The sequence below is a fragment of the Arthrobotrys flagrans genome, assembly GCF_004000055.1.
Source record: "Arthrobotrys flagrans strain CBS H-5679 chromosome Unknown unitig_9, whole genome shotgun sequence".
NCBI classification, from domain to species: domain Eukaryota; kingdom Fungi; phylum Ascomycota; class Orbiliomycetes; order Orbiliales; family Orbiliaceae; genus Arthrobotrys; species Arthrobotrys flagrans.
Genome location: NW_027137551.1, coordinates 2,565,511 through 2,588,822, shown reverse-complemented (window position 1 = coordinate 2,588,822; position 23,312 = coordinate 2,565,511). Strand labels below are relative to the sequence as shown.

Sequence of the window (23,312 nt, the reverse complement as noted above, 5' to 3'; positions counted from 1 at the left end):
TACCATTGGATCTTGTGCTTCACATTTCTTTCTCTTTTCAGCCAAAACCAAGGCCATGCAGTTGGGAGTCTCTCGCTTTATTTTCCCGCTATCGACCCTACGTTTCAGCAGTTCTCGAGACCGACAGGGCAAAACAGTTCTGTGGACTTCGTTACTTTGGTAGTCCGGAGTGAACTTGGATATCTACGGGGCACTATTTTCCTTTTCTCCATGCACAAAAAGAAAAATAAGGATCATGGACTCGAAATTTTCGTAGGCGTGCAGGGTTAGCGTCGGATTGTTGCCACCATCGCCTAGCTAACCACACTGCATGTATCCCTCGCACACATCCTCAGCTGGGATCCAACTATCATTAGCGGACATGCGGGTGGACTTGGTCCAGGGTACTTATGGGTACCAACGAGTACTCGAGTGGCCTTGTTACCGTGATCCTGTCGTCCTCTGGGCTTTCTAGAATTTAAATGGCAGCCTTTTGCACCATGCCATGTTTTATTCAATTTTTATTTTTATTTTTTTCCTTGACGAGATAAGTTTCATTGTTTAAGTTGGGAGGATTCTCGCTCGCTAACTTGGCTAGCTCACTGTGCCTAGCCTTTCCCCTCGACACAACCCTGTCGAAGGAGGCCTTTGACTTTCAAAAGCAGAGTTTTTCCTCTCCCTTTCAAACCCAACGACGCTGGTATCCGAATACGCTCTACTGTCTCACTTGGGGAAAGTATATTTCACACAAACTCGATAGGGAAAATACTGCCATTTGTCACAAGCCAGCATAGTGAAAAGGGGCCAACAAGAAATTGGAAATCCGATATATACTATAGAAGAGAAAAACGAATATAATAAATCCAGAGAAGCGCCAGCACAGAGACCAGCCCAAACAAAGCAAGCAAGCAAGCAAGCAAGCAAGCAGAATACGAAGCGTGAGTGCCTCCATCCAGTCCAGTTGTAATGTTTTAGCGACCCACCACCATCATCATCATACATACACCCTCGTTTGCCTTTTGTTCTGCATGGCCTTCTGGAAAACTTCTGTTCCGGCTAGGGCCAAAGAAGCCAAGTCCGTCTGTCCAACCGAAAAGTCAGGCTCAGGTCACCACGCAGTCAAGCGAAACAGAACAGGACGAACGAGCCAGTGAGCAGGGAGCTCGGTTACGTGCCACCCTCTCGCCTGTCTGATGCCCTGTCGTTTCGTGCCTGCCTGTCGTGCCCGTCCCTCGACAAAACTCGTTCGGGATTACTTACGGCTGACGACACAGACCCAAGTCATAAATAGATCTGGGTCGCCCGGTTATCTGGCCGCAGCCGACACTCTCCAAATTTTTTCGCTTTTTTTTTTCCCTTCCTTATTTTTGGGTCAAGACCAGGCCAAACGGGAAAATTATCGAAACACTGGACAAACTGACGCCCAGCCAGCGCTCTCTCTCTTTCGCTCTCGCTCTGTCTGCTGCATTATATGTATGTATGTGCATGTGCGTATATACATAGGTACCTCTCTATATTCTTTTTTGGAAGCCCTCCCTTCCTTGCATTTCCATTTTTTTCTTTTTCCGGTCATCTAAACGGTGGGTTTTTTTGTTTATTTTTCATATATTCGGTTTTTTCCCTCCCGCCTAAGCATTACCCATCATTAGTTATACTCAGCATTCCTTCTCATGTCCGCTCAAAGGGAAAGGGAGAGAAAAACTTAATATCGAAAAAGTTCTCCTCCGGATCCCTTTTTTTTTTTTTGACATACACTTCTCACCCCCCATTCGCCTGCACTCTCAAAGTCTCCGTCCAAGGCAATAGCAAAAGCAAAAGCAAAGGGGAGACGAGACGTCGAGACTTCTCGTCAATCTGAATGTTAGTTTGACTTTTTATTATATTTATTTTTATTCTCGAACGCCCACGTTCCCTCTCGCTGGTTGACGCTTTAGCCGACCCGTACTTTCACTCTGGACTCGGGCACTTTTCCTTTTAAAATTGTTCGGAACCAAACCAAACCAAACCAAACCAAAGCAACAGTTCGGCAAGGCCAACCTTGAACCAGGAAGCGAGACGGCTTCTGATTATACCCATTCATATTGATACCATAGATCCATACCTATCCATATCACCTGTTGTCATACCGCTTAACTTGAAGCAGAGTGAGGCAGAAAGAGTAGAATCATCATCATTATCATTCTATACTTTCCCATTCCTGCCTCCTTTACTCTGCTTTCCTAATCATCACCATCGCTCTCAATCCTCTCTCCTGCTTCCCCCTTTTCACATCACACACCCTCCTTCCCTTGTGCTGGCTACCAATTTGCCTCTTTTTCTTTTTCTCTCTTTTTTTTTTTTTTTTTTTGGGCCTACGGTCTCTCTCCTTTGCAACCTTTTTACATCATTCTCATCGCGCACCCACACCTGCATTGCACTACAAACTCTCACCACCACTAAACTGCCCTGCCCTTTCCCAATTCTCTCACCGCTGTTTTCTCTCTTTTTTCCTCAATCAATTCCTTTAAGATCAGACCGAAACCTAGCCGAGAGGGACATCATGACCTTGAAATATATATATATACATATATAAATAAAATAAAGGGATAAACTTGCGACTGACATCTATCTATCGATTCTCGATAAAACAGAAATAGAAGCCACTCAATAACCCTTCCAGAAATACTAATCCATCTGGAGAAGACGACGACAAGTTAACGACCACGACAGACGAAGAGGGCGAAGGCGAAGAGAGAAGACGACGACGACGATTCGAAAATCTCTCTTTTATTTCTTTTTTTTCTATTTTTTATTTAGTCTCTCCAGGTATGATCATGGTTGAATACAACAGCAACCATCCCGACAGCAGGCCAACCAGCGTGCATGGTTCCTCTCGGTACCAGCCGCATATTTCCTCCCCCCATCTCGGGCATCTTGAGCATAGGCCTTCACCACACTCGACTCCCTCTCCCACATTCTCTTACGCTCAACCCCCCCTTCAAAATAGACAGAACATCACCTCCTACCCTTCTCCTGGCTCCTACCCATCACCTTCTATGTCCTCTTATTCCTATCCACAACAGCCAGGATCTGCCCGAGACTCTCCAACATATTCCTCTGCCTCGCTCCCTGGAGTCGGATCGTCAAACTTCTCCCTCCCTCCAATCCGATTAGCACCACCTCCGACCTCATCGCCGGTTCCTCAAACCCTCCAAGTAGGATCACCATTACCTGCGCCCTCGCCTTCGCTACCAGGAATGCAAGGCTACTATCCGATGCCGGGTGGTCCACCACACCTTGCAGGCTCACCACATCAGCCTAACTTACGATATCCATTGCCTTCGGTCATGCAGCCTTCAGAGCGAATAATGTCCGGCGGAAGACACAAGAAAGAGATCAAGCGACGAACAAAGACCGGCTGTCTTACTTGTCGAAAGCGAAGAATCAAGGTAACGCGAAAAAAAAAAAAAAAAAAAAAAAAAATCCCCCCCCTAAAAAATCGAGTTGTCGCTCTTGCGATTTTTTCCGTCTCTTCTCTGTTGTCGCGTAACGATGGCTAACGGAACACCCCCACCACTGCCACCAGTGTGACGAGGCTCACCCGACATGCAAGAACTGCGCAAAGTCAAAGCGTGAATGCTTAGGTTACGACCCAATCTTCAAGCAAGCTCCTCAAGGCCCTCCTCCAATCCAACCAGCGCCTGTAAATACCCCTCCCAGCCTAGCCCCAGCCAACTATGGGGTCTCCCCAGGTCCTGCTCTGCCCATGCCCCATCATGGCCAGATGTCAATGTCCATGGCTATGCAGATGCCGCCGATGCCGCCGATGCCACATCATCACATGCCAACCTCGGCTCCGATGCCTTACATGCCCAGCAGCCATGCTCTCTCTACAAACGGAAGCTCTCCACGCTCCCAGTATGAATTCGACCCTTACTCTGCAATCGACCCGGCTCTGGAGAGTGCGACGCTCCCTCCACCGAATCTTAGCCCGATGCTCGGAGAGAGGATGACCTTGCACTCCGACTCGAACGGATTCCGGGACTTGAAACGAACATACGACCGTGGTAGTCCATTCCCTGGGTCGGTTTCTGACACTCCGCGAACTTCTGGTACCCCAATTCCGAGGTCGTCTACCCCTGGTGCATCTGGCTACCCGAACTTCCGAGACGACCTTTCCACTGGAAACCCTGCTAAGCGAATCAAGATTGACGACCTGATCGCTGGATCCGCTCCACCTCCACCGACTCCACCTCCAAGCGAGAATGCGTACCTTCCTGGGAATGAAGGTGTCAAAGCACTCTACAGCAACAAATACGCCCCTGCTCTCGACCAGCTATTCGAGACCGGTTGGTTTTCGGATGAATGCATCTCCATCATGTCGCTCAATATCGATCTCGTTAATTTCCTTGGAACCGTCTTTGACAGGTTGAACTCCGGAGAGGCTCCTGCCACCGCTGAAACCAGCCTCGACCACCTTCCACCAGGAAAGGCCGCTCTAATCCTGTACACCGTCATGGATCTCCTCTACGGACTTGGAAGAAAGAGCGACGGACCTCTTATCGGACCACAGTCTTCCAGGGCCGAAAATATTTCGGAGACCCTCGACAGAGTTAGGATCATCGAGACCCTGGTGATGAACAAGCGTCTGGAGGACGAAGACGATTCGGCCAATATCTCTTTGGCCGACTTCAACCCAGAGGAGGAGTCCCCTGATGTTCGTTCGACCAAGTTCTGGGGAGCCATTAAAATGTTCCTGAAACTCTCAGACCCCGGTTCCCCGGCTGCTCGGGATATCCTAGAAGCTTGCAGACCATACTTGGAGAGGACCCTTGACAACAGGGACATCATCTATTCGATTGCGACAATTCGTCATCTTCAGGCTGCCCTCAAAGATTCCCGGGACGACACCTACCCTGATCCAGAGGAGAAACGCAAGAAGATCGTTAATCTGGATGACTCGAAGAGCTTCATCGAAAGCATGGCTCGTACGCCATCCGGAGAAACAACCTGCGTCTTCCGACGAATCTGTTCTCGAGCACTTGCACTATTCCAGAGCAAGGAGGCCAGCCAGCCTAAACTCCTTTAAAGCTTTCCACATGTTTCCTTGGACATTATTTTTCGTATCATGACCGGAGGAACTAACCCTCTCCCCTCCCCTCCTTCACTAAATTGCTCATGGCATATTTGCATGGAATGGCGAATAAGGATGCTTGATTTGGCAATATACCAGATTGCTCTCCAATTAGACTCCCTTTTTTTTTCTCTTTATCCTCGATTTCATTCTCTTTCTCTACGTGGTTACAGTGGTTCAGCCATTCATAAAATCGGGGTTCAGGTTTGATTTTTCAAGTCCTTCAAAATTTCCTTATTATTGTTACCCTCCGACTATAAACTCTTATATATATATACATGTTCCTACTTCATCCTTTCCTATGCTTTTCGAGGAACGAATTTACGAGTTTCCCGTAGCTCCTTTGCTTTCTTTTGATGCGATTGCTTTCTCTTACTTCGTGCGACTTATAGAGGAGGCGGGTTGTTTTCTGACGTTTCTGCTCTTTTTATCCGTTTACTGCGCTTGGTTTCAACCACCTATTCTGTTCCACAGCATAACTTCTTTTTTCTTACGACACCTCTCGGGAAATGGATTCCGGGGAGGGTTCCTGCAAATATCGATATCCTTGTTTTCTCTGCTCTGCTTTCTACGCACGTACGCGAAAATTGCTTCGTTCGATTATTTCTACTAGCCTTTTACCTGCTTCCTTTATCCCGGGATAGCAAGGGCTTGCGGGCCAAAAAAAGGTGGAAGAGGAGGGAACATATGACCCTTCCCTCGCCGTTCTTTTGATCCTTTATTTTCACTGTACAAACTTTTGACAAACGTCCCTTTTACTTTTCACCCCTTTAGGAAATACATATATACGTTAAGTTCTAGTTTTTATTGTTTAGTTTCCCCTCCTCGTCCCCTCTCCTTTTTAACATGTTCTTACGGTGTTTTTTCTTATAACTTTAGTGTGTTAACTTTAGTGTGTTAAATGCCCTCTTGCTTTTTTTATTTTATTATTATTAGAAGATCAGCGAATTCGAAATGAATGTGGTTATTACCATTTTATATTCTTTCCAGTGATAAAAACAAAAACAATTGAAGGTGACCTTTTTATACCGTATCCTCCTATGCATATCTTAAGTACTTTGCGTATCCAGGTGTACAAGTTAAGTACATAAGAGTAACTCCCATCACCGCTAACCTCAAACCCCGGATACGGATTACACCTCAACAACGCCGCACAAACAACATCATCATAATCATACGGCTTTCTAGCCGTTTTACAAAACTGGAATTTCGTCTTGATACCGATATTTATCCTAAATGATTCGTGCGCATCGTCTTCTACTCCACCGTTAAAGGAGATTGCGGTGGGTGTAAAGACCGGCGATTCCGATGGTTGTTATGGAGAGGAGGGTTTCGATGTCTTTTATTAGGGGTTGGGACGTTCTTTTTTCTTTCCTTTAGGATTATTCTTTCGGTTTAGATTTCTTGCGGAGGTCGGGGAGGTAGAGAATTAGGTCTTCGGAGGGTCTTGGGGGAGCGGATGGCATGATATTAAAAGCAAGTTACGACGGGTTAGGTTTTGTGGTATGTATGCACGGCTGGGTATTATATTTTGGCCACCTGCGCTGTGCTCATGCTGACGATATAATTGGATCAAAAAATCCAGGCTCACGGAGTCACCCTATTTGCAAAGAAAAAGAAAGGGAAAAGAACCCTTGCGGCCATGTGCGTCTAGAACGTCGAAGCGAATAAAATGATCCCCAATCCGGTAGACATACTTTCCGGGCAAGCGAAATCTAAATTGATAACCAAAGCTTCATAGCGAAGGTTTGGTCTTATATATCCTGCCGAACATACAAAGTATTACTTGTGATGAAGAAAAAGAAAGACGATGAGAGAAGAAATGAAGATATTAGCTTAGTTAACTTCAGTATCAGTACGTACCGTAATCCGTGAGAAAGGGTCGGAGGCGAATCGAAATGCAAATGAAATAAATGGAAGAAAAAAACGCCGTGAAAGGAAGAAGAACGCCATATAATGCCCATCTCTTTCTCACCCTGCATACATCCCTCAAAACGCCTACCCTCTAATCCTCAAAATACAACAACCATGCTACCACTTTAGGCATTCCTCACAACCCTCAAAGCCCTCTTCAACCCTTCCAACCGCTCCTTCTCCACAAGCACCTGATTCCTCGCCAATCTCCTCACCGCATTCCTCGCAAACTTCCCGTGCATTTCATGGAAACTCGCCAGTTCCACCGCCGCCACACTCTGGCTATACCGTAACTCTCGACTTAAAGCCTCTTGTCTCGATTTAGTCTGCCGAATATTATCCGCTGCCCCTTGATGGATCTTCGCCCGCGTCTCATCCATCAATCCTAAAGGCCACCGATCCGACCTCCTGAGTGAGATCATGTGCTTTTCGACCTCTCTCTGCAGCATATTAATCTCCCCTACAATCTTCCTCGGCCGTTCGAGCGCCGTCATCATACCCTGCAGGCTCGAGTTGATACTTCTAAAGTCTTCTAGAAAATGTGCGATAGGGTTTGAATCATTTGGCGAGATCGCAATGGTATACTTCCATAGCCCGCGGACGTGCTGACTGCCTTCCATGAATTCGCAGGCGTTTAATTGTTTCCTAGCTTCCGTTAATGATTCCGCCAAGTCCTTTGCATTCTGAAGGAATTGGTTTGTCCGTCGGAGTACAATCTTGGTATGCACGTTGATCGACCGGACGGTATCTCTTGCGTGTGCCATGAATATCTCCACGTCCTTTGTATTCTGCAAGGGCTCGAAATCTTCCTGTACCTTCTCGCCACGAATCTCAGACTTGCGCTTCGACCGCTCCATCATGCCGTCGGGTTGCATGTCCGGCATGAGGAAGAACTCCCATAGCAACTCGTGAGTCGAAAAAGTGCTATGGGATAGTAGCGTTCGAAGGAAACTGTCCAGCTGTGTTTGTATATCTCGAAGAACTGCGCGGGACGGCTTCGAGGGGATCTGGAAGGGACTGCGGTTCACATGTAGAGCTGGTAACCACGAAGCCGGATGTTCGTAGGAAAGCCAGTATGCGAGAAATTCGAAGTCTGAGAGTAACCGCCGGCAGGTTGTGATGGTATACTTCATATCCGAGGACGGCATGCCGCTTTTGAGAACAAGCCGTACCGTTGCGTCTTCTACGAAAATACCACGGACCACGGCGGTGATCCTGCCGTCATCTTGTGGAGGATATGAAAACATCACCATATCTATAAAAAAACCATTAGCAACCTGAAGAGCTCGAGCAACAGGTGGGTGAAATATTTACCATCGAACTTGTTCCTGACATCATCATCCTTCGCTAGCTCCACGGCAGTCAAACCTCTGGACTCTCTCGCATATATATCAACCCGCCTGTCGCTGAACAATGTCCGGACGTTATCTACCCTGCCGTACTTGCTAGCGAGCATCAACGGGCTCAAATTTTTCTCGTTGACCGAATTGACATCTGCATCCCTTCTGAGGAGCATCTTGAGGATGTGCTGGTCATGAATAATGTGCAAAAGGGTGTTTCCCTTTTTGTCGACATGGTCGTCAAGGTGCAATCGCTCGCCATCCGATTGCGCTGCTTCGGCAGATCGGATACCTAGGATTACCATATCCTTGTAGCTCGGGTGGTCGTACGAACGACATAACGCGAATAGCGGCGTCTGGCCATTTTTGTCCTTCATGGTCCACTGGATTAGTCTACCAAAATGGCGGAGGAATGTCGGCTGGCTACGTCGAGTTAGTTTCCCTCGTCATCGTTCTTGGGGAACGTATGGATATACGCACTTGAAAGCATAGTGGCCGGCTGTTCGGCCATTTATATCGACAGCCTTCATATACGCCAGTATTTCCTCATCCTGCGCTTTCATGACCTCTTCCATGATCACTCTCACGATATCATAATTCTCGCCCTGAATAGCAGCGGACAGTAGCGTTGTCCCATCATGAGTTCTATCTTGTAAAAGCCATACAAGCGGGAAGTACGTCGACTCATCGATCAAATACTCAAGAACGTCCTGTTGCTGGTTATTAACCGCCATCATGACAATGGATTCTCCCTTTAGGCTCTGAGTTCTCGAGAGAACTTCAACAGACATGAGGTCCTCTGTAAGTGAGATTGCGGAGTGAGAGAGATGTTCGAGAGACTGGAAAGACGAAGAGGCCCAGCTATGATGAGACATGTCGCTTCGAACGGATGTCGAGCGGGTTAGTTTGCGGTGAGGGCGGGTGGGGATTCCTTCGAAGATGACCTCCGGATTGGACTTGGTTTTGGCAGCCGCCTTTGAGTTCTGAGCGCCGTCGCCGTTGACATCATCGTTGATAGAGGGCGTTATCGTCGACTCCGTGGCTTCGGCAGAATTGAGTAAAAGTTCATCGGTCATTGTCTGTATCTCTGCGTCTAGCTCGGTCTCGATCTCGGTCTCGGCTTCAGCATCATCTCCGTTTACCGGTTTACCCTCGTCCTCTACAGGCTCTAGAGGATCAAGTTCTGCCGATCCTGACACTGATTCTTCGTCTTCAGGGTTTTTGCGTAGGTGAACCTCGCTTTCATGTAGTGTCTCCTCCACGGTGGCCACGACTTCAGCGGGGATAGGGTGTCCGTTAGTGCACTCAGAACCACACCCGCTGCCCTCCATTTCTTTTTCATCGACCTTCAAGTCCCCCTGCTCCCCATCATCCCCTTCGCTCTCCGGCATCTCCAACTCTGGTATCAACTCCGGCAACTTATCTCTCGGACTCTCAATCTTCGCAAATATCTCCGGCAGAAGGTTGGCATCAGGAGCATCCATATTCGGACTCAAAGACACCCCATTAATCTCCGGCTCCACAACTTTCAACCCCCCATTCATACCCTTCTTCTCATCTGATTTCTTCTTCCGCCCTACTCTCTTCCCACCATTCACCCTCCGCTCGTCATCGAATCCCACAAACCTGACATCCGGTAGATCCTCTACCGGGCTCAAAGCCGCATTATCGAATTCTGCCAGATCTTCCTTCTTCTCCAATAGATCCCTAACCCCACCTACGTTTCCCTTCCTAATCCGATCCCACAGTCTCCAATTCCTCTTACTCGCCTTTCCCATGTGCTCACTGTCCATCGTAATATGGAACAATACACCTTCAAGCGTACTCAGCACGTACCCCCTCTCCCCAGCTTCAATATCATCCACAAATACAAATCCCCTCATATAACACAAACAACTTTGTAACCCCTTAACCCGCGCTCTGATAACCACGATTAAGAGTAACGAAACCAACATGTCCGCGTTCATAGTAAGCACCGGATTTGTGGAATCGTCATCGGACGGCTTTTCGGAAATCCCTCCATCGCCGGACTTAGGCGACTTGAGCTGTTCCTTCATCCTCCTAGCCTCCTCTTCAGATTGAGTCAGCGCCTGCGCTGTTTCCAATAGTATATCCAGCATTTCCATCGGCGATCTAGCTTCTGTCATTCTCTCAAATTTCTCAACTCCGCGTACAACTCTGCTCGCCAGGTTCTGTCGAGTCTCGTGGTCGGGAACTTGGATCCCCACTTGCGCAATGTCGATGTACTCCATCTCCTTGACCTTTTGATCTAGAATCTCGTTCTCGTCCCGTTTTAGGGCTAACAGACGCGGGAAGATATACGAATCGTGAAGTTGCTCGCAGATGTAGCGTTCGATGAGGTGTTCGATGCTTGTGCCCGTTAAGTCTGTCGTCCCTGCGAGGAGTTGGAGCTGGGATTGGTCGACCCGTTGGAAGAGTTCGACGGCAGCCATGATGGCGGTTTCGACGGTTGTGCGCATGGTGGCTTCGTCGATCGAAGCTTGGATATCCCAGTAGGTATGTTTGGGAGGGATCGGTGAAGCGGGCGACTTGGGGTTTGTAGAATTAGAGGTCGTGGCGGTGGTTGCGGTCGATAAACGAGGGGTGGAGACCGATGATGATGCACCGGTACTACTCGATCCGGCATTTGCCAGCTCTGGTATCGACATTTCAAGTTCCTGGAAGAGTGATTTGAGACCCGGTTGGAGTTGCCTTGCGATCATTGGGAAGGTTGTCAGTAGCTCCTCGAAGTTTTTGACAACTTTTTTCTTTTGAATCAGTGCAGCCGAAGGTTCTGGAGCCGGAGAGCCGACTTTGGGCTTTATCGTCAAGGGAACATGCTCCGGAGTGCCTATCAGGGGTCGGGTGATGTAGTATATGAGCCATGGTTGGGATTCCATCGAGTTTGGCCAGAAGAGGATGTCATTTTGGAGCTGTGCTTGGTTGAGGGTTCTGAAGCCTGGTGTTCACGATTAGCTCCTGTGACGACATATCTACGATTTCTAAGAAAGGATACCTTTGTTGGTATAGATCCAAGTATCCTTGATGATCACCGTCCGTCCGTTGCTGGTACTGTACTGTCGTGCCTTGCCACGGTTCTCTCTGGCAGCAGCAATGACGGCGCCGTTGATTTCATCTCTAGGCGCACGGATGACATGGCTGCCGAGGAACTCGTCGGAGAGGACGAGGTCGGTGTAGAGTTGGTTTGATTCCCGATCGCGCGAGTGGAGGAGGACTTCAGTCGTGGGGACCAAGAGGATGTAGTCGGTGATCGGGGAGCAGTGGGAGGGGATTGTGCTCCGGAAGAAGGCACGGAGGAATGGATTCAACGGCATTCATAAGGATTTCTGGCGAACAAGCGATTGAGAGTGTCTGTGAAGTTGGTAATGTTGGTAGGTGGATAGATACTCGATGCCCCTGAACTATCAACCAAGTAAGTACTGATATATCCTTCGGTGCAATTACTAAGTAGGTGGGCGGGTATACTTGAGAGAGAGAGAAAGATAGAGAGGGTCTGAATCGAATCGAGCGGACCGGGGCAGAATGCAGTCAGTTAGAGCAGGCAGGCAAAAAGCTAAGGACGGCGGCGTTTCGCTAATGTAATTTGGTGAGGCAGCAGCATTCGGGAATTAAAGGATTAATATCCGGGACCAGATGACCACTCGAAGCAGTGAAGTGAGGGTAAAATGGCGATATCGACATGCGCCAGATATGATGATAGTTCAGAGGAGGAATGACGATAGCTTCCAGTGTCTGCTCAACTGGGGCGCATGATGGTGTTTCTGGTTGTAGTTAGTATACTATCCGGGGGCCTCGGCAAAGACCAGACCACGGGCAGATCCAGTCCAGTTCTGGGATATCCTCCCAGCAAGTTCCTTGTCATGTTCGTACGTCATTGCCCCGGATTCTATAAATATCAATATCGACACTCCTCGAACAAAATTCCAATCCTCCAGAGGAACATCCATCTCATATATTATACCTATAGCTTTAAGTCTGATCGATATCACCGATCGGCTACGAACTACCGACCGGCCATGGACCCACCTTCGGAGCACGTTCAGCAGCAGTGGAAAGACAAGCTCATCGGCAAGAAGATCGTTGACTCCCCATCGGACCACCCTGAGGTACGTACTTATTACCCCTAGTATAGTTTATATGACATGGGCAACGAGTGATATTGAACTCGAAAAAGCACTTCTGCAAGCAGGACCTCCCGCAAGGCCCACAGGGCCATCGTGTCATCGCGCCTGGAACCATGGTCACCAAGGATTTCCGACCCAGCAGGTACTCAAAACACTTCCCTACCCATTAACAAGTAATACCTAGCTCATATATATAAGATACGCTGACCAGGTCTACATGTATAATATAGAATGAACGTTCATGTCGACGACGAGGGAAACTGCACTCATATCCACTTTGGTTAAAAGATGAATTTGCATTGATCGTATCATGCATGGAGGATAGCTAGTTAGAATCGAATAAATGCCGTTCGCGAACAATGCAATTGTCTGCACCGAATGGCCTCTATTAAAAACAAAGTTAGAAAAAAAAAGTTATATCCATAAAAAGTTCGCCTGTATCATGACCCCTAGCACCCGCTGCTCACAGAATAAAAAAATAAATAAAAAAAGGGTATCAAGAAAAGAGGTCAGGCGTTAGGCACTTCAGTAATCTCCATCACCTGCCGGTTCACTTATTCAAGCCACTGCGTCCTTTGTTTCCATTCTCTCAAAGGGAGGGAGGGCTGGACATCCCTCATGTACCCGTCGAGGTCTCCCCCGCAGCAGCAGCACCACATAGCCCACCCGAGACAGCTGTGTTCCTAATCAACCGTCTGATCGAGTACGGCTCGTTCACTCTTGGGCAGCAGTCTTCCATTCTCGTCAGCTTTCGCCGCAGCTCTCATATCCTCTATTCTCCCGGTTTCCTTGGTTATCGCGATTTCACCGTTACTGCTCGATGGTGGGAGTCCATGGGAGGCCTTTGGGCGGGTACTCTTCGTATCGCCTTCCGCGTCGCTATCGCTCAGCCCGAACCTATCGTCCAAGTTTTCTTCCCACTCGCTTTCGTCGTCGAAGTCCTCTGCATTCAACTGATCCTCCTCCTCGCACTCCGGTGGCCGAACCCACGCCTGTGGGACAACGCAGGGCAAAGCGACACCGATACTCGCAGCACGGTTAATCCACTTTGGTGCAGGTTTTCCGGTGAGTTTCTCGCAGAGAAAAGATGTAAAGTGGTTGCAGTTCCGAGTAAGGACGTTGTAAGATGTCCCAAGGAACTCCTGGGATACTTCGACCAGGATGCCATGTATCTGATCCGGGGTGTACGATACGTGTGCGTGAACGATGCTTGTTCGGAAGGTGGCACCCGGTGGCTCTTGTTTCGGGTTGAGATAGTAGACGCCGGTGACGCCTCGTCTGTCGTGGCCGCCGAAAGCGTATTCGCGATCACCAATCGCGACTCCGGTGTGTAGCAGGCCGACCCCAAAGTGCCAGAATACCGTCGAGAGCTTCCCAGGCTGTAGGGAGATATAATTGTTAGATAAATTTAGTATGTTGTGATGAGAGAAGGTGAACATACCGGTAACAGGTCGTAGACGTTGATTGTGACCGCAGTTGAGGGGACGTCCGAGTTGCGACGGGGATCTATCAGCATGGCGCCAGCCTCAGAATTTCGACGGGCATCCTGAGTGGACGCCATGCTGGGTCAGGTAAACAGGGAGTGGATATGCCGAGGAATTGATGCGACACAAGGTGAAGCGACAATGGCCTCCAAGGTGTTACGTGGTGTCGTCGCAGGACGATGCGGTTGTGATGGCGAAGGGCAGGTTGTTGGGAGACGTTATAGCGACCCCAATTCGGACGGTGGATGTAGAGGTTGGGATGAAGCTGTTAGGCAGACAAGCAGGAGCGGATGCCGTGACGATGAAGTGTTATGGGATGGCGACGGCGTGAGGTTGTGTGAGGTGATATGAGGGGAGGTGGGAAGGTGGAAAGGATCAGGAGGGAGAGTTATTCTGGGGTGAGAAGGTCCCTGCCAAGAACACACCCGGTGACATCCCCGGTGACACCCCCGAGCACAGAGATGCTCGGGGCGGGGCTGCCAAGTACCGCCGGAATCAACCTCAAAATTTTCCACGTTCTATTACTCTCCCCTCCAGTCGATACTTTGAATTCTAAAAGTACAACCCCACCCCTCCGGTCTCCTACCACCACCACCATACCGCCCCTTCAGATCTCCCTCGTCAGCTGCGGCAGCAGGCTGCTAGTGCGCTTTGGCGGTCGATTCCTCTCCAAGAACGCTACCACAAACACCCCACATCCTCTCCATTTCAGATTAAATTTCCAACAACTTTCCTCATCACCCCTCCGCACGTTCACTTCATCCCCTCAATCCCGCGCAAAGGCGAAGAAGAACAAAAATATGCCACCAAAGAAGGCTGCTAAGGAAGAAAAGATTTTGCTGGGGAGGCCTGGTAACAATCTGAAGAGTGGTATTGTCAGTATACCTTTATTGATATGCATGTATGATCGTGGGGGGTCTAACCGAGCCCGTGTCTACGGCATTAGGTCGGACTTGCGAACGTTGGCAAATCGACTCTGTTCCAGGTATTTATTCTTTTCCATAAGTATCAGATCTCGAGTAAAAACTAAAATACGGTGTACAGGCGATCACAAAATGCCCATTGGGAAATCCGGCGGTATATCCACACTAACCCCACAATATCACCAAAGCACAATGTAGATTGACAAACTCGACCAGAACTACCCATACGCCACTATCGATCCTGAAGAGGTATGCCCCATATCCCCCTTAACCGTTCCGAGTAAAATTTACTAAAGTGTGTATTCAGTCCCGCGTCATCGTCCCAGATGAACGTTACGACTGGCTCTGCGAACACTACAAACCCAAATCCCGCGTCCCAGCCCACCTAACAATCTACGACATCGCCGGTCTAACGAAGGGTGCCTCCACGGGTGCCGGTCTCGGCAATGCCTTCTTATCCCACATCCGAGCCGTCGACGCCATCTTCCAAGTCGTCCGTTGCTTCGACGACGCGGACATCATCCACGTCGAGGGTGACGTCGATCCGATCCGTGACTTGGAAATCATCGCCGATGAATTAAGAATCAAGGATACCGAATTCGTCGAAAAGGCACTTGAGAATCTTGTCAAGCAGACTAAACGTGGTGGGCAGTCGCTTGAGATGAAGAAGATGAAGGAGGAGCAGGCGATTGTTGAGAAAGTACTCGCTTGTTTACAGGCTGGAAAGGATGTGAGGAAGGGAGAATGGGGTAACAAGGACGTTGAGGTTATCAACGGTTTGCTCCTTTTGACCGCCAAGCCAGTTATTTACGTCGTCAACCTGAGCGAGAAGGATTACGTCAGGCAGAAGAATAAGCATCTCCCCAAGGTCTTCAAGTGGGTGCAAGAAAATTCTCCTGGTGATATGATCATCCCGCTCTCCGTTTCGTACGAAGAGAGACTATCCAAGTTGGAAGAGGCTGAAGCAAAAGCTGAGGAAGAGAAGACGGGAGCCAAGAGTGCGCTCGGCAAGTTGGTTATCAACATGAGGAAGGAATTGAACTTGGGAAGCTTCTTCACATGCGGTGAGGACGAAGTCAGACAGTGGACCATCAGGAATGGCACCAAAGCCCCCCAGGCGGCCGGTGTTATCCACACCGGTGAGTCTTTTCCTTTCTTCCAAAGCTGCTCATCGGTCGAACCGTCTAACGATATATACAGATTTCGAGAAGACTTTCATCCAAGCCGTCATGTTCAAATACGCCGATTTGGTCGAGTTGGGCAACGAAGCCGACGTCAAGGCCAAAGGAAAGGTCCAAACCAAGGGCAAGGACTACGTCGTCGAGGATGGCGATATGTAAGTTTCCCTTTGTATTTCAAACTTTTAGCTTGAGCGATTCGGTACTAACGATTCGTCATAGCCTTCATTTCAAGGCGGGTGCCGCAAAGAACTAGGGAACCAACTGCTGTAGGTTGTCGTAAAAGTTTTCACTTTTTTACTTTGTGTACTAGCCTCGTATCAAGCACCTAATAGAAGAACTATCGGTACCCATCGCAGGGCCTACTTTACAACTAAAATCTAAAAATCAGAGGCATGCTAGTCTCAAGACCGAGAAATATGATGGACCTGTATTGCTGTAGCTATATCTAAACAAACACTCATCGACGACTTTTTATCATAACCGAAAGCTTTTGGCAACCTCCTCACTCCATTGTATGGACATAATTATCTCGAACGCCCCCGTGAGAAAAAAAAAAAAAAAAAAAGACACAAGTCGTTTAAGTATTCACATAAAGCCGAAGGAAGAATGAGCGTAACAACACCGCCTCCCAAAAGCCGATCGAAAACTAACCGGGCGAATCCCTTTTCGGTCTTAAATAGATAGCCATCGCACAAAAACCAAGGAGACGAGACGTTACTACCGTCCATTCTCATAAATATTGTGCAAACTAACATCATTGGGACTCGGCTGCTGGATCTTGACGGCCGTGCCATTAACCACCGGGTGTCCGTTTGCCGTTGGTCCGGTCTCAAGCACAAGTCCAACATCGTCTTTCGTAGCAACGCCCGCGTTGACAGCTTGCATCGCCGCCTCCTTTCTCTTGGCTTTACTCTTCTCTCCCCTGAGATCTTCAAGATGCTTGAAGTACGCTGGATCGCAACCCGTGACATACTCTCCGTTGAAGACACCAACCTCAAAGTTCTCGATCGAAGGGTTGACCGATGCGCAAGCTTTGATCAAGTTGGGGAGGGTTTGATATATAACCTCGTCCGCGCCGATTTCCCGGGCAACTTCGGACTTGGATCTGTTGAACGCCACCAACTCCTTTCTATCGGCAAGATCGATACCGTAGATGTGAGCGTTGCGGATCGGTGGGGCACAACTGGCAAGGTAGACCTTCTTCGCGCCAGCCTCGCGAGCCATGCGAATAATTTCGCGGCTGGTGGTGCCACGGACGATGCTGTCATCGACGAGGAGGACGTTGCGGCCTTGGAACTCCGTTGTCATGGCGTGGAGTTTTCGGCGGACGGCCGATGTTCGAGAAGATTGGCCGGGCATGATGAACGTCCGGAATACATATCGATTCTTCACGAATCCTTGGGCGTACGGAAGGTTTAATTGATCCGCCAGAGCCGAGGCCGAAGTATTCGATGTCTCAGGGATTGGGATAACGGCGTCGATTTCCTTGACCGCCTGTTCACCCAAAATACTGGTAACGGTCTCTGCCAGCATCTCTCCCATCTTTATTCTGGCCGTTTGAACCGAGATTTTATCGATAACGGAGTCCGGTCTAGCGAAGTAGACAAACTCAAAGATATCCGGTGTGAAACCGGCCTGAGGGCAAACCTGTCGGAAGACTGGTTTCGCTCCCTTCTTGATGAATACGGCTTCACCCGGCTGGACGTCTCGGACGTTTCCGTAACCAAGAATATCGAGCGCGACGCTCTCGCTAGCGAGCATATAGTCACAACCACCGTTGGGGTTTTGCTTCTCGCCTAGAACTAGAGGGCGAATGCCATACTGGTCCCGGAAACCGACGATGCCGAAGCCTGCTAGCATGGCAGTGCAAGCGTAGGCACCCTTGCAGCGGGAGTAGATTGCCTTTAGGGAATTGAAGATATCTTCTTCATTTACACGGAATTTACCAGTCTCTTGCAGGGCACTAGCAAAGATATTGAGCATGACCTCGCTATCGGAGTCCGTATTGATGTGCCTGTGGACTTCCTCATCCAAGTACTTTCGTAGCTCGGCGGCATTAATGAGATTCCCGTTCTAAATATTACTTATCAGTGGCTGCTTCTTCAGAGAGTGAAATTTTCTTTTTATCAACTTACGTGGGCAAAGCAAATTCCGTACGGACTGTTAACATAGAACGGCTGAGCCTCCGAGTTGGCGCTGCTGCCAGCGGTAGGATACCTCAGATGCCCCAGTCCCATGAAACCCGGGAGCTCGGGAATTCGGCTTCCGTCCTGGAAGACGCGGGATGCCATCCCATTTCCCTTGCATTGGAAGATACGGCCACCATGGGCACACGTAGCGATACCACATGCATCCTGAACTCAAGTTAGCCTATGGCGCACAAATTGATATCGAAATAGTACATCAAACATACCTGACCACGATGCTGAAGCAGGTATAAAGCCTCGTGCAACTCATAGGCTGCAGAGCCGTTCATATCAGCCAGCAAAACTCCGAGAATTCCACACATTGTGACGGATTGTTCCCGTGGGGGTTACTAGAGAAATGATCCTTGATAGCATCGCAGTTAGCCTCGCTATCACCAAAACAGATCGATGATGAATATAAAAAGTAAGTAATTTTTGAAAGGGCTAAAGATCAGCAAGCCATGCATAATATTTTTGTCCGCAGATGTTTTCTCGGAAGTCTAACATCTAAAGATATGGGTATCATCATAAAAGCCGGTCGTAACCTGAGCTGTTACGGAAATGACAAGGAGAAATTCAATAAGGAGACACAATAGGAAGTGTACTAACCGGGTGGTATGAATTGTTCGATTGACACGGAAGCTATTTCGGTCAAGTTGACGGATCCAGTTTCGGCAGGTGTTTGTTGGAGTTAGTTAGATGGTGCCTGGCGATCTAGGCAAACTGTGCTAACTGGCCGGCCTGTGGGGGTCAAAAGTTCATCTACAGCGAAGAGATGAACGATGATGATAACGGATCTGGAGACGAAGAGAAGAGAAAGAGAGAAAAAAAAGGAAGTTTGTCTTCCAATCGATAGGTTTGAAATGTTTTAGTCCGGCTGGCTCGGAATCTCAACCAACAGCGGCTAAGCTGCCAGTTGGTGGCAATTCAAGTATGCACGACGATAAACAATTAACAGAACGACAGTAACATCCACATTGTCGACGCCGTGAAGCCAATTGAGACGGTGGAGGGGAAGTGAAGTGTGGGGAGTGAACCGTGTTCATGATGTTTCTTGAAAGAAGTATCTTTTTTCTTCCGGTGGTGGAGGAGGGAAGAGAATTAAAGGTGGTGGAAAAGAATTTTTATTTTACTTTTGTAAGCGGAAAAAAATTAAAAATTTCTTGGGCTGGTACCTCAGGCTACTTACCTAACCTCCTACACTAGCCTCCCCTCCATAACCCCCATGCCTTGCGGGTGACAGTCTAGGACAGAGCCAGCTAACAGAACAGGTACATAGCCATTGAGACAAGGCCGGGTCTTGAAGCAACGAGCTCTCTTCTCTTCCAAAAGTGACCACGTGCCGAGTTTTCTAGCGTCCTTCGATGCTGTTTCTCGCCGATGAAGGAAAACAGGCGGTCCCTTTTGCGGGTAAGATTTTTTTATTTTTTTTATCGAATGGAGCAGGGATGGTTCCTCAATGACCTACAGGTCGGCTAGATTGCCGCATCCAGGCGTCATCTTGCAGCAGATTCCAACATCCCACAAGCACTGGACCAGGCCTGAAGGGTGCACATGTACTCTGTACAGTACACCCGTTTCGAGGAGATGAAGAAATGTGACGAGATTGCGAGACCACATCCGGTGTATCGGATCATGCAAGGTGATTCAGGAACTGGGTCCCACCAAGTCCAGTGATATCAGATGCAATGCCGTTCCGCCCCTCTGATATATATATCCAAAAATTCGATATTATACTGAAGCATCGACTGCAATCGAAATAAAGAGCTGGCATCGAAAGACACACCGTTGGAGTATGCCATATCCGACAATTCACCCTGCAGATTCTGATGCATCTGCAGTGCCGTTGCTCTTCCCTCGGCCGGGACAGGACCACCCACCGGATGAATTCAAATGCTCAATTCGAATCGTCCCAACGACCATTGGCCACCCTCGTCCTCGCTATACGCAAAAAAGCAAAGGATGGCATTACTCCGTGTCCAGCCCGCCCTGCGCTGCAACTGTAGCTGTATCCGCCACTGGCTCGGTTCCTGGCCATGTTGATTTTAGCTCAGAAGCGAGCTCATACATGACTTGTTCTCCAGCAATAACTCCAGATTTCTCCAGCTTTTAGTTTAAGCTTGCAGACTGGCGGAGATACAGCGGCAGCGTTCGGCCAAGTAACCGCTACTAATTCGAGTGCTTACTTACTAAGTAAGTAAACGAGTACCTAGCCTCCGTAAATCGGAACCCAGGTGGATAAATATGTTCCGGATTGACATGACCTGACCTTTCTTTGGAGTTCTGAAGCTCGTTAAGCCAAAGTTCGATCGAATCGTGGAGCTATATCAGCGTATCGAAACCTCCAGGGTCTGTAAAATGCCGACCCGGCCGGTCTCGAATCCGATTCAGCTTAATGACTGTGCTTAACCTCGAATGGTCGATATCTGGTTAAGTAACAACTTTAAGTAACAACTGACTTGAATATTGCCCCTCGGAAACAGCTCTTCTTTTGAACAAAAAAGCGGCTCCACATTTACTAGTCCCCTCCAGACTTGCACTTGTTCGCCAGCGGGTTAAGCTTCCAGGATCTCTGGGTCTGGAGATGTAAATACCCGGCTGCCAGGAACCGAACGATTTCATCAGTCTCTTGACCTTGAATCTCTTTTCTTTTCTTTTCTTTCCTGCGTTATCTGAGTCCATGATTCAGACTTCTCTATTAGCTAAATACAATTGTTCTGAACGGGAAACGTGAATCAACTACTTGCTTCTTTGGATCAATAAATTCAATCTTTCACGTATTAGTTCTTCCCTTTCTTCCGCTCCGTCTTCTTCTTCCAACTTTGCAAGCTTCGTCATCTTTCCAGCTGCCCGCCACTGCTGCTCTGTTGTACCACCATCCACGAATTAAATCTAAACCTTCTTTCCTTCTTCCCTTCCATCTTTCCTATCAAACTTTCAAACGATCTCGACGAGCCATTCTACCTCATTATTCGGTCGCCATCCGATCAATAAATCTCCAAAGTCATCTGCTTGGAATTCTCTATTCGTAGCCTCGTCACGAACACCATCATGGCAACACAGAAACCAAAGTGCCTGTTACTGGGCGAAATCGAACAGTAAGCAGTGCAACCTTTCCCTTCACGACCAGCAAGACCAATTGCCATTCCGAGAAGAAGGGACTAGGGATCCATACCCACGGGTCCTTTTCCCTTCAATCGAACCTTTTACCCAGGTCCTTTTTATTTTATTTTATTTTTTCTTCTTTTCTTCTGCTTGTCGCTATTCGCAGTTCCGCCCCTCCTTGTATCGCAATCGATACCGTAGCCGAAACCGCTCGCTAGGAGCTCTCCCTTCCCATTCTTATCAGCTAACCGATATTGTGTTCTCTCGCGTAAAAACAGTGCCTTCGAGCAATACGCCGCCTTGTCCGAGTACGCCGAGCTTGTCACCCCAAAATCAACGAACCGGGAGGAATTCATTGAGGAATGCAAGTCCGGGGCACTCGATGGTGTCGTCGTTGCGTTCAGAACGTTCACCAGTGTTTCCATAACTGGGAGGATAGATGCTGAACTTGCCGAGGCGCTGCCGAAGACTCTCAAGTTCATCTGCCATAATGGTTAGCTCTTATCGTCTATCCTCTTGAAAAAGACTTGATTTTTACATTTTTGATCTGTGAAAATAGGTGCCGGTTACGACCAGCTAGACATCCAACCCCTCACAGACCGCAAAATTCGCGTCTCCAATGTCCCCACCGCCGTCGACGATAGTACCGCCGACGTCAACATGTTTCTCATCCTCGGCGCGCTCCGAAACTTCAACGTAGGAATGACAGCTTTGCGAGCGCGAGAGTGGCGAGGGGCTGCGACTTTGGGCAATGATCCACAAGACAAGGTTCTCGGGATCATTGGGATGGGAGGTATCGGACAGACATTGAAGAGGCGTGCTGAGGCGTTTGATATGAAAATCCAGTACTACAATCGTAGACAATTGGACCCCGACCAAGAGCAAGGAGCCAAGTATGTTTCGTTTGATGAGTTGCTGGCTACTTCGGATGTCATCAGTTTGAACCTTCCATTGAATGTTAGTAAAGCTTAGATTGGTGAAATGGAAAGAGTGTGAAGGAAGTCTCGGAGCTGATTTATATTTGTTTTTAGGCGCACACCCGTCACATAATATCAACGGCTGAGTTTGCGAAGATGAAGGATGGAGTCGTCATTGTCAATACTGCCCGTGGAGCTGTCATAGATGAAGCCGCCTTGGTTGAAGCACTCGATAGCAGGAAGGTTCGCAGTGTCGGATTGGATGTCTTCGAGGAGGAGCCCACTATCCACCCGGGGCTTTTGGATAACCCCAACGTCATGCTCATCCCACATATGGGAACTTTCACTGTTGAGGTACGTTCGATTCTTAAATAAATTCGAAAAGTAGGCACCCGAGTTTACTAATCTTTATTTATACATAGACCCAAACCAAAATGGAGGTCTGGAACATCGAGAACGCCAAGATGGCCCTTACTGTGGGCCAATTGAAGTCACCGGTTCCAGAGCAAGCTGGCATCACTGATTGGGACTGAAATCTCGACACGAATTTCGTCCGGTTTCCCGAAGCAGGTCCTTTTGACATATTCATATACTCTATTCTACATCGTGCAAAGGTTATGCTCTCTTTGTCATGATGTGCTACTCTTTTCTAGCTTTGCATAGACATTTTTTGAGCTTGCTCTTGATCTATAGATAGCGGAGGCCTGGGTTTTACGGGTTCGCAATGCAATTTGGATAGAATATGGATTTCCGTCTACCAAACTGCTAACGTGTACGTTTGTAATCCATAAACTTCGATGTGTAGCTCCTTCAGCGATGCCTAGCCCATAGCCACGCCTGGGCTTATTTGCAGAAATAGCTACCTGGGTACTCATCTACTTACCACTACATAAATTTCCCAACACCGAAGGGAAAACAAAATTGGAATAAATTTGAATCTGCACTTGGATTTCGAAATTTAAAACCCGCCGAACTGTGAGTGTAAAAATGCAACATTCCCTAACGCACTCGGAAACTCTCTTGTG

At 48.4% G+C, this 23,312-nt stretch overlaps 7 protein-coding genes across 7 annotated transcripts; 4 read left to right on the top strand and 3 right to left on the bottom strand.

Moving 5' to 3' along the window:
* Positions 1–2,792: 2,792 nt before the first annotated feature.
* Positions 2,793–5,047, top strand: DFL_006107 (uncharacterized protein; the record flags this gene model as incomplete). The annotated part of the gene is made up of 2 exons (XM_067635473.1): positions 2,793–3,407; positions 3,545–5,047. The coding sequence occupies 2 exons, from the start codon at positions 2,793–2,795 to the stop codon at positions 5,045–5,047; spliced, it is 2,118 nt and encodes a 705-aa protein (XP_067489899.1).
* Positions 5,048–7,131: 2,084 nt separating this feature from the next.
* On the bottom strand, positions 7,132–11,681 carry DFL_006106 (uncharacterized protein; the record flags this gene model as incomplete). Its single annotated transcript, XM_067635472.1, has 4 exons — positions 7,132–8,261; positions 8,321–8,769; positions 8,827–11,305; positions 11,363–11,681. 4 exons carry the CDS (start codon positions 11,679–11,681, stop codon positions 7,132–7,134), a joined length of 4,377 nt encoding a protein of 1,458 aa, XP_067489898.1.
* Positions 11,682–12,383: 702 nt separating this feature from the next.
* Positions 12,384–12,776, top strand: DFL_006105 (uncharacterized protein; the record flags this gene model as incomplete). Its single annotated transcript, XM_067635471.1, has 3 exons — positions 12,384–12,473; positions 12,542–12,633; positions 12,722–12,776. The coding sequence occupies 3 exons, from the start codon at positions 12,384–12,386 to the stop codon at positions 12,774–12,776; spliced, it is 237 nt and encodes a 78-aa protein (XP_067489897.1).
* A 398-nt stretch (positions 12,777–13,174) lies between these two features.
* On the bottom strand, positions 13,175–14,052 carry DFL_006104 (uncharacterized protein; the record flags this gene model as incomplete). The annotated part of the gene is made up of 2 exons (XM_067635470.1): positions 13,175–13,870; positions 13,933–14,052. 2 exons carry the CDS (start codon positions 14,050–14,052, stop codon positions 13,175–13,177), a joined length of 816 nt encoding a protein of 271 aa, XP_067489896.1.
* A 384-nt stretch (positions 14,053–14,436) lies between these two features.
* Positions 14,437–16,332, top strand: DFL_006103 (uncharacterized protein; the record flags this gene model as incomplete). The annotated part of the gene is made up of 7 exons (XM_067635469.1): positions 14,437–14,850; positions 14,922–14,960; positions 15,020–15,052; positions 15,115–15,147; positions 15,206–16,037; positions 16,099–16,234; positions 16,299–16,332. The coding sequence occupies 7 exons, from the start codon at positions 14,437–14,439 to the stop codon at positions 16,330–16,332; spliced, it is 1,521 nt and encodes a 506-aa protein (XP_067489895.1).
* A 464-nt stretch (positions 16,333–16,796) lies between these two features.
* DFL_006102 (uncharacterized protein) lies at positions 16,797–18,588 on the bottom strand (the record flags this gene model as incomplete). Its single annotated transcript, XM_067635468.1, has 4 exons — positions 16,797–18,152; positions 18,215–18,239; positions 18,297–18,433; positions 18,493–18,588. 4 exons carry the CDS (start codon positions 18,586–18,588, stop codon positions 16,797–16,799), a joined length of 1,614 nt encoding a protein of 537 aa, XP_067489894.1.
* Positions 18,589–21,316: 2,728 nt separating this feature from the next.
* On the top strand, positions 21,317–22,820 carry DFL_006101 (uncharacterized protein; the record flags this gene model as incomplete). Its single annotated transcript, XM_067635467.1, has 5 exons — positions 21,317–21,363; positions 21,649–21,863; positions 21,930–22,327; positions 22,402–22,641; positions 22,710–22,820. 5 exons carry the CDS (start codon positions 21,317–21,319, stop codon positions 22,818–22,820), a joined length of 1,011 nt encoding a protein of 336 aa, XP_067489893.1.
* Positions 22,821–23,312: the final 492 nt, after the last annotated feature.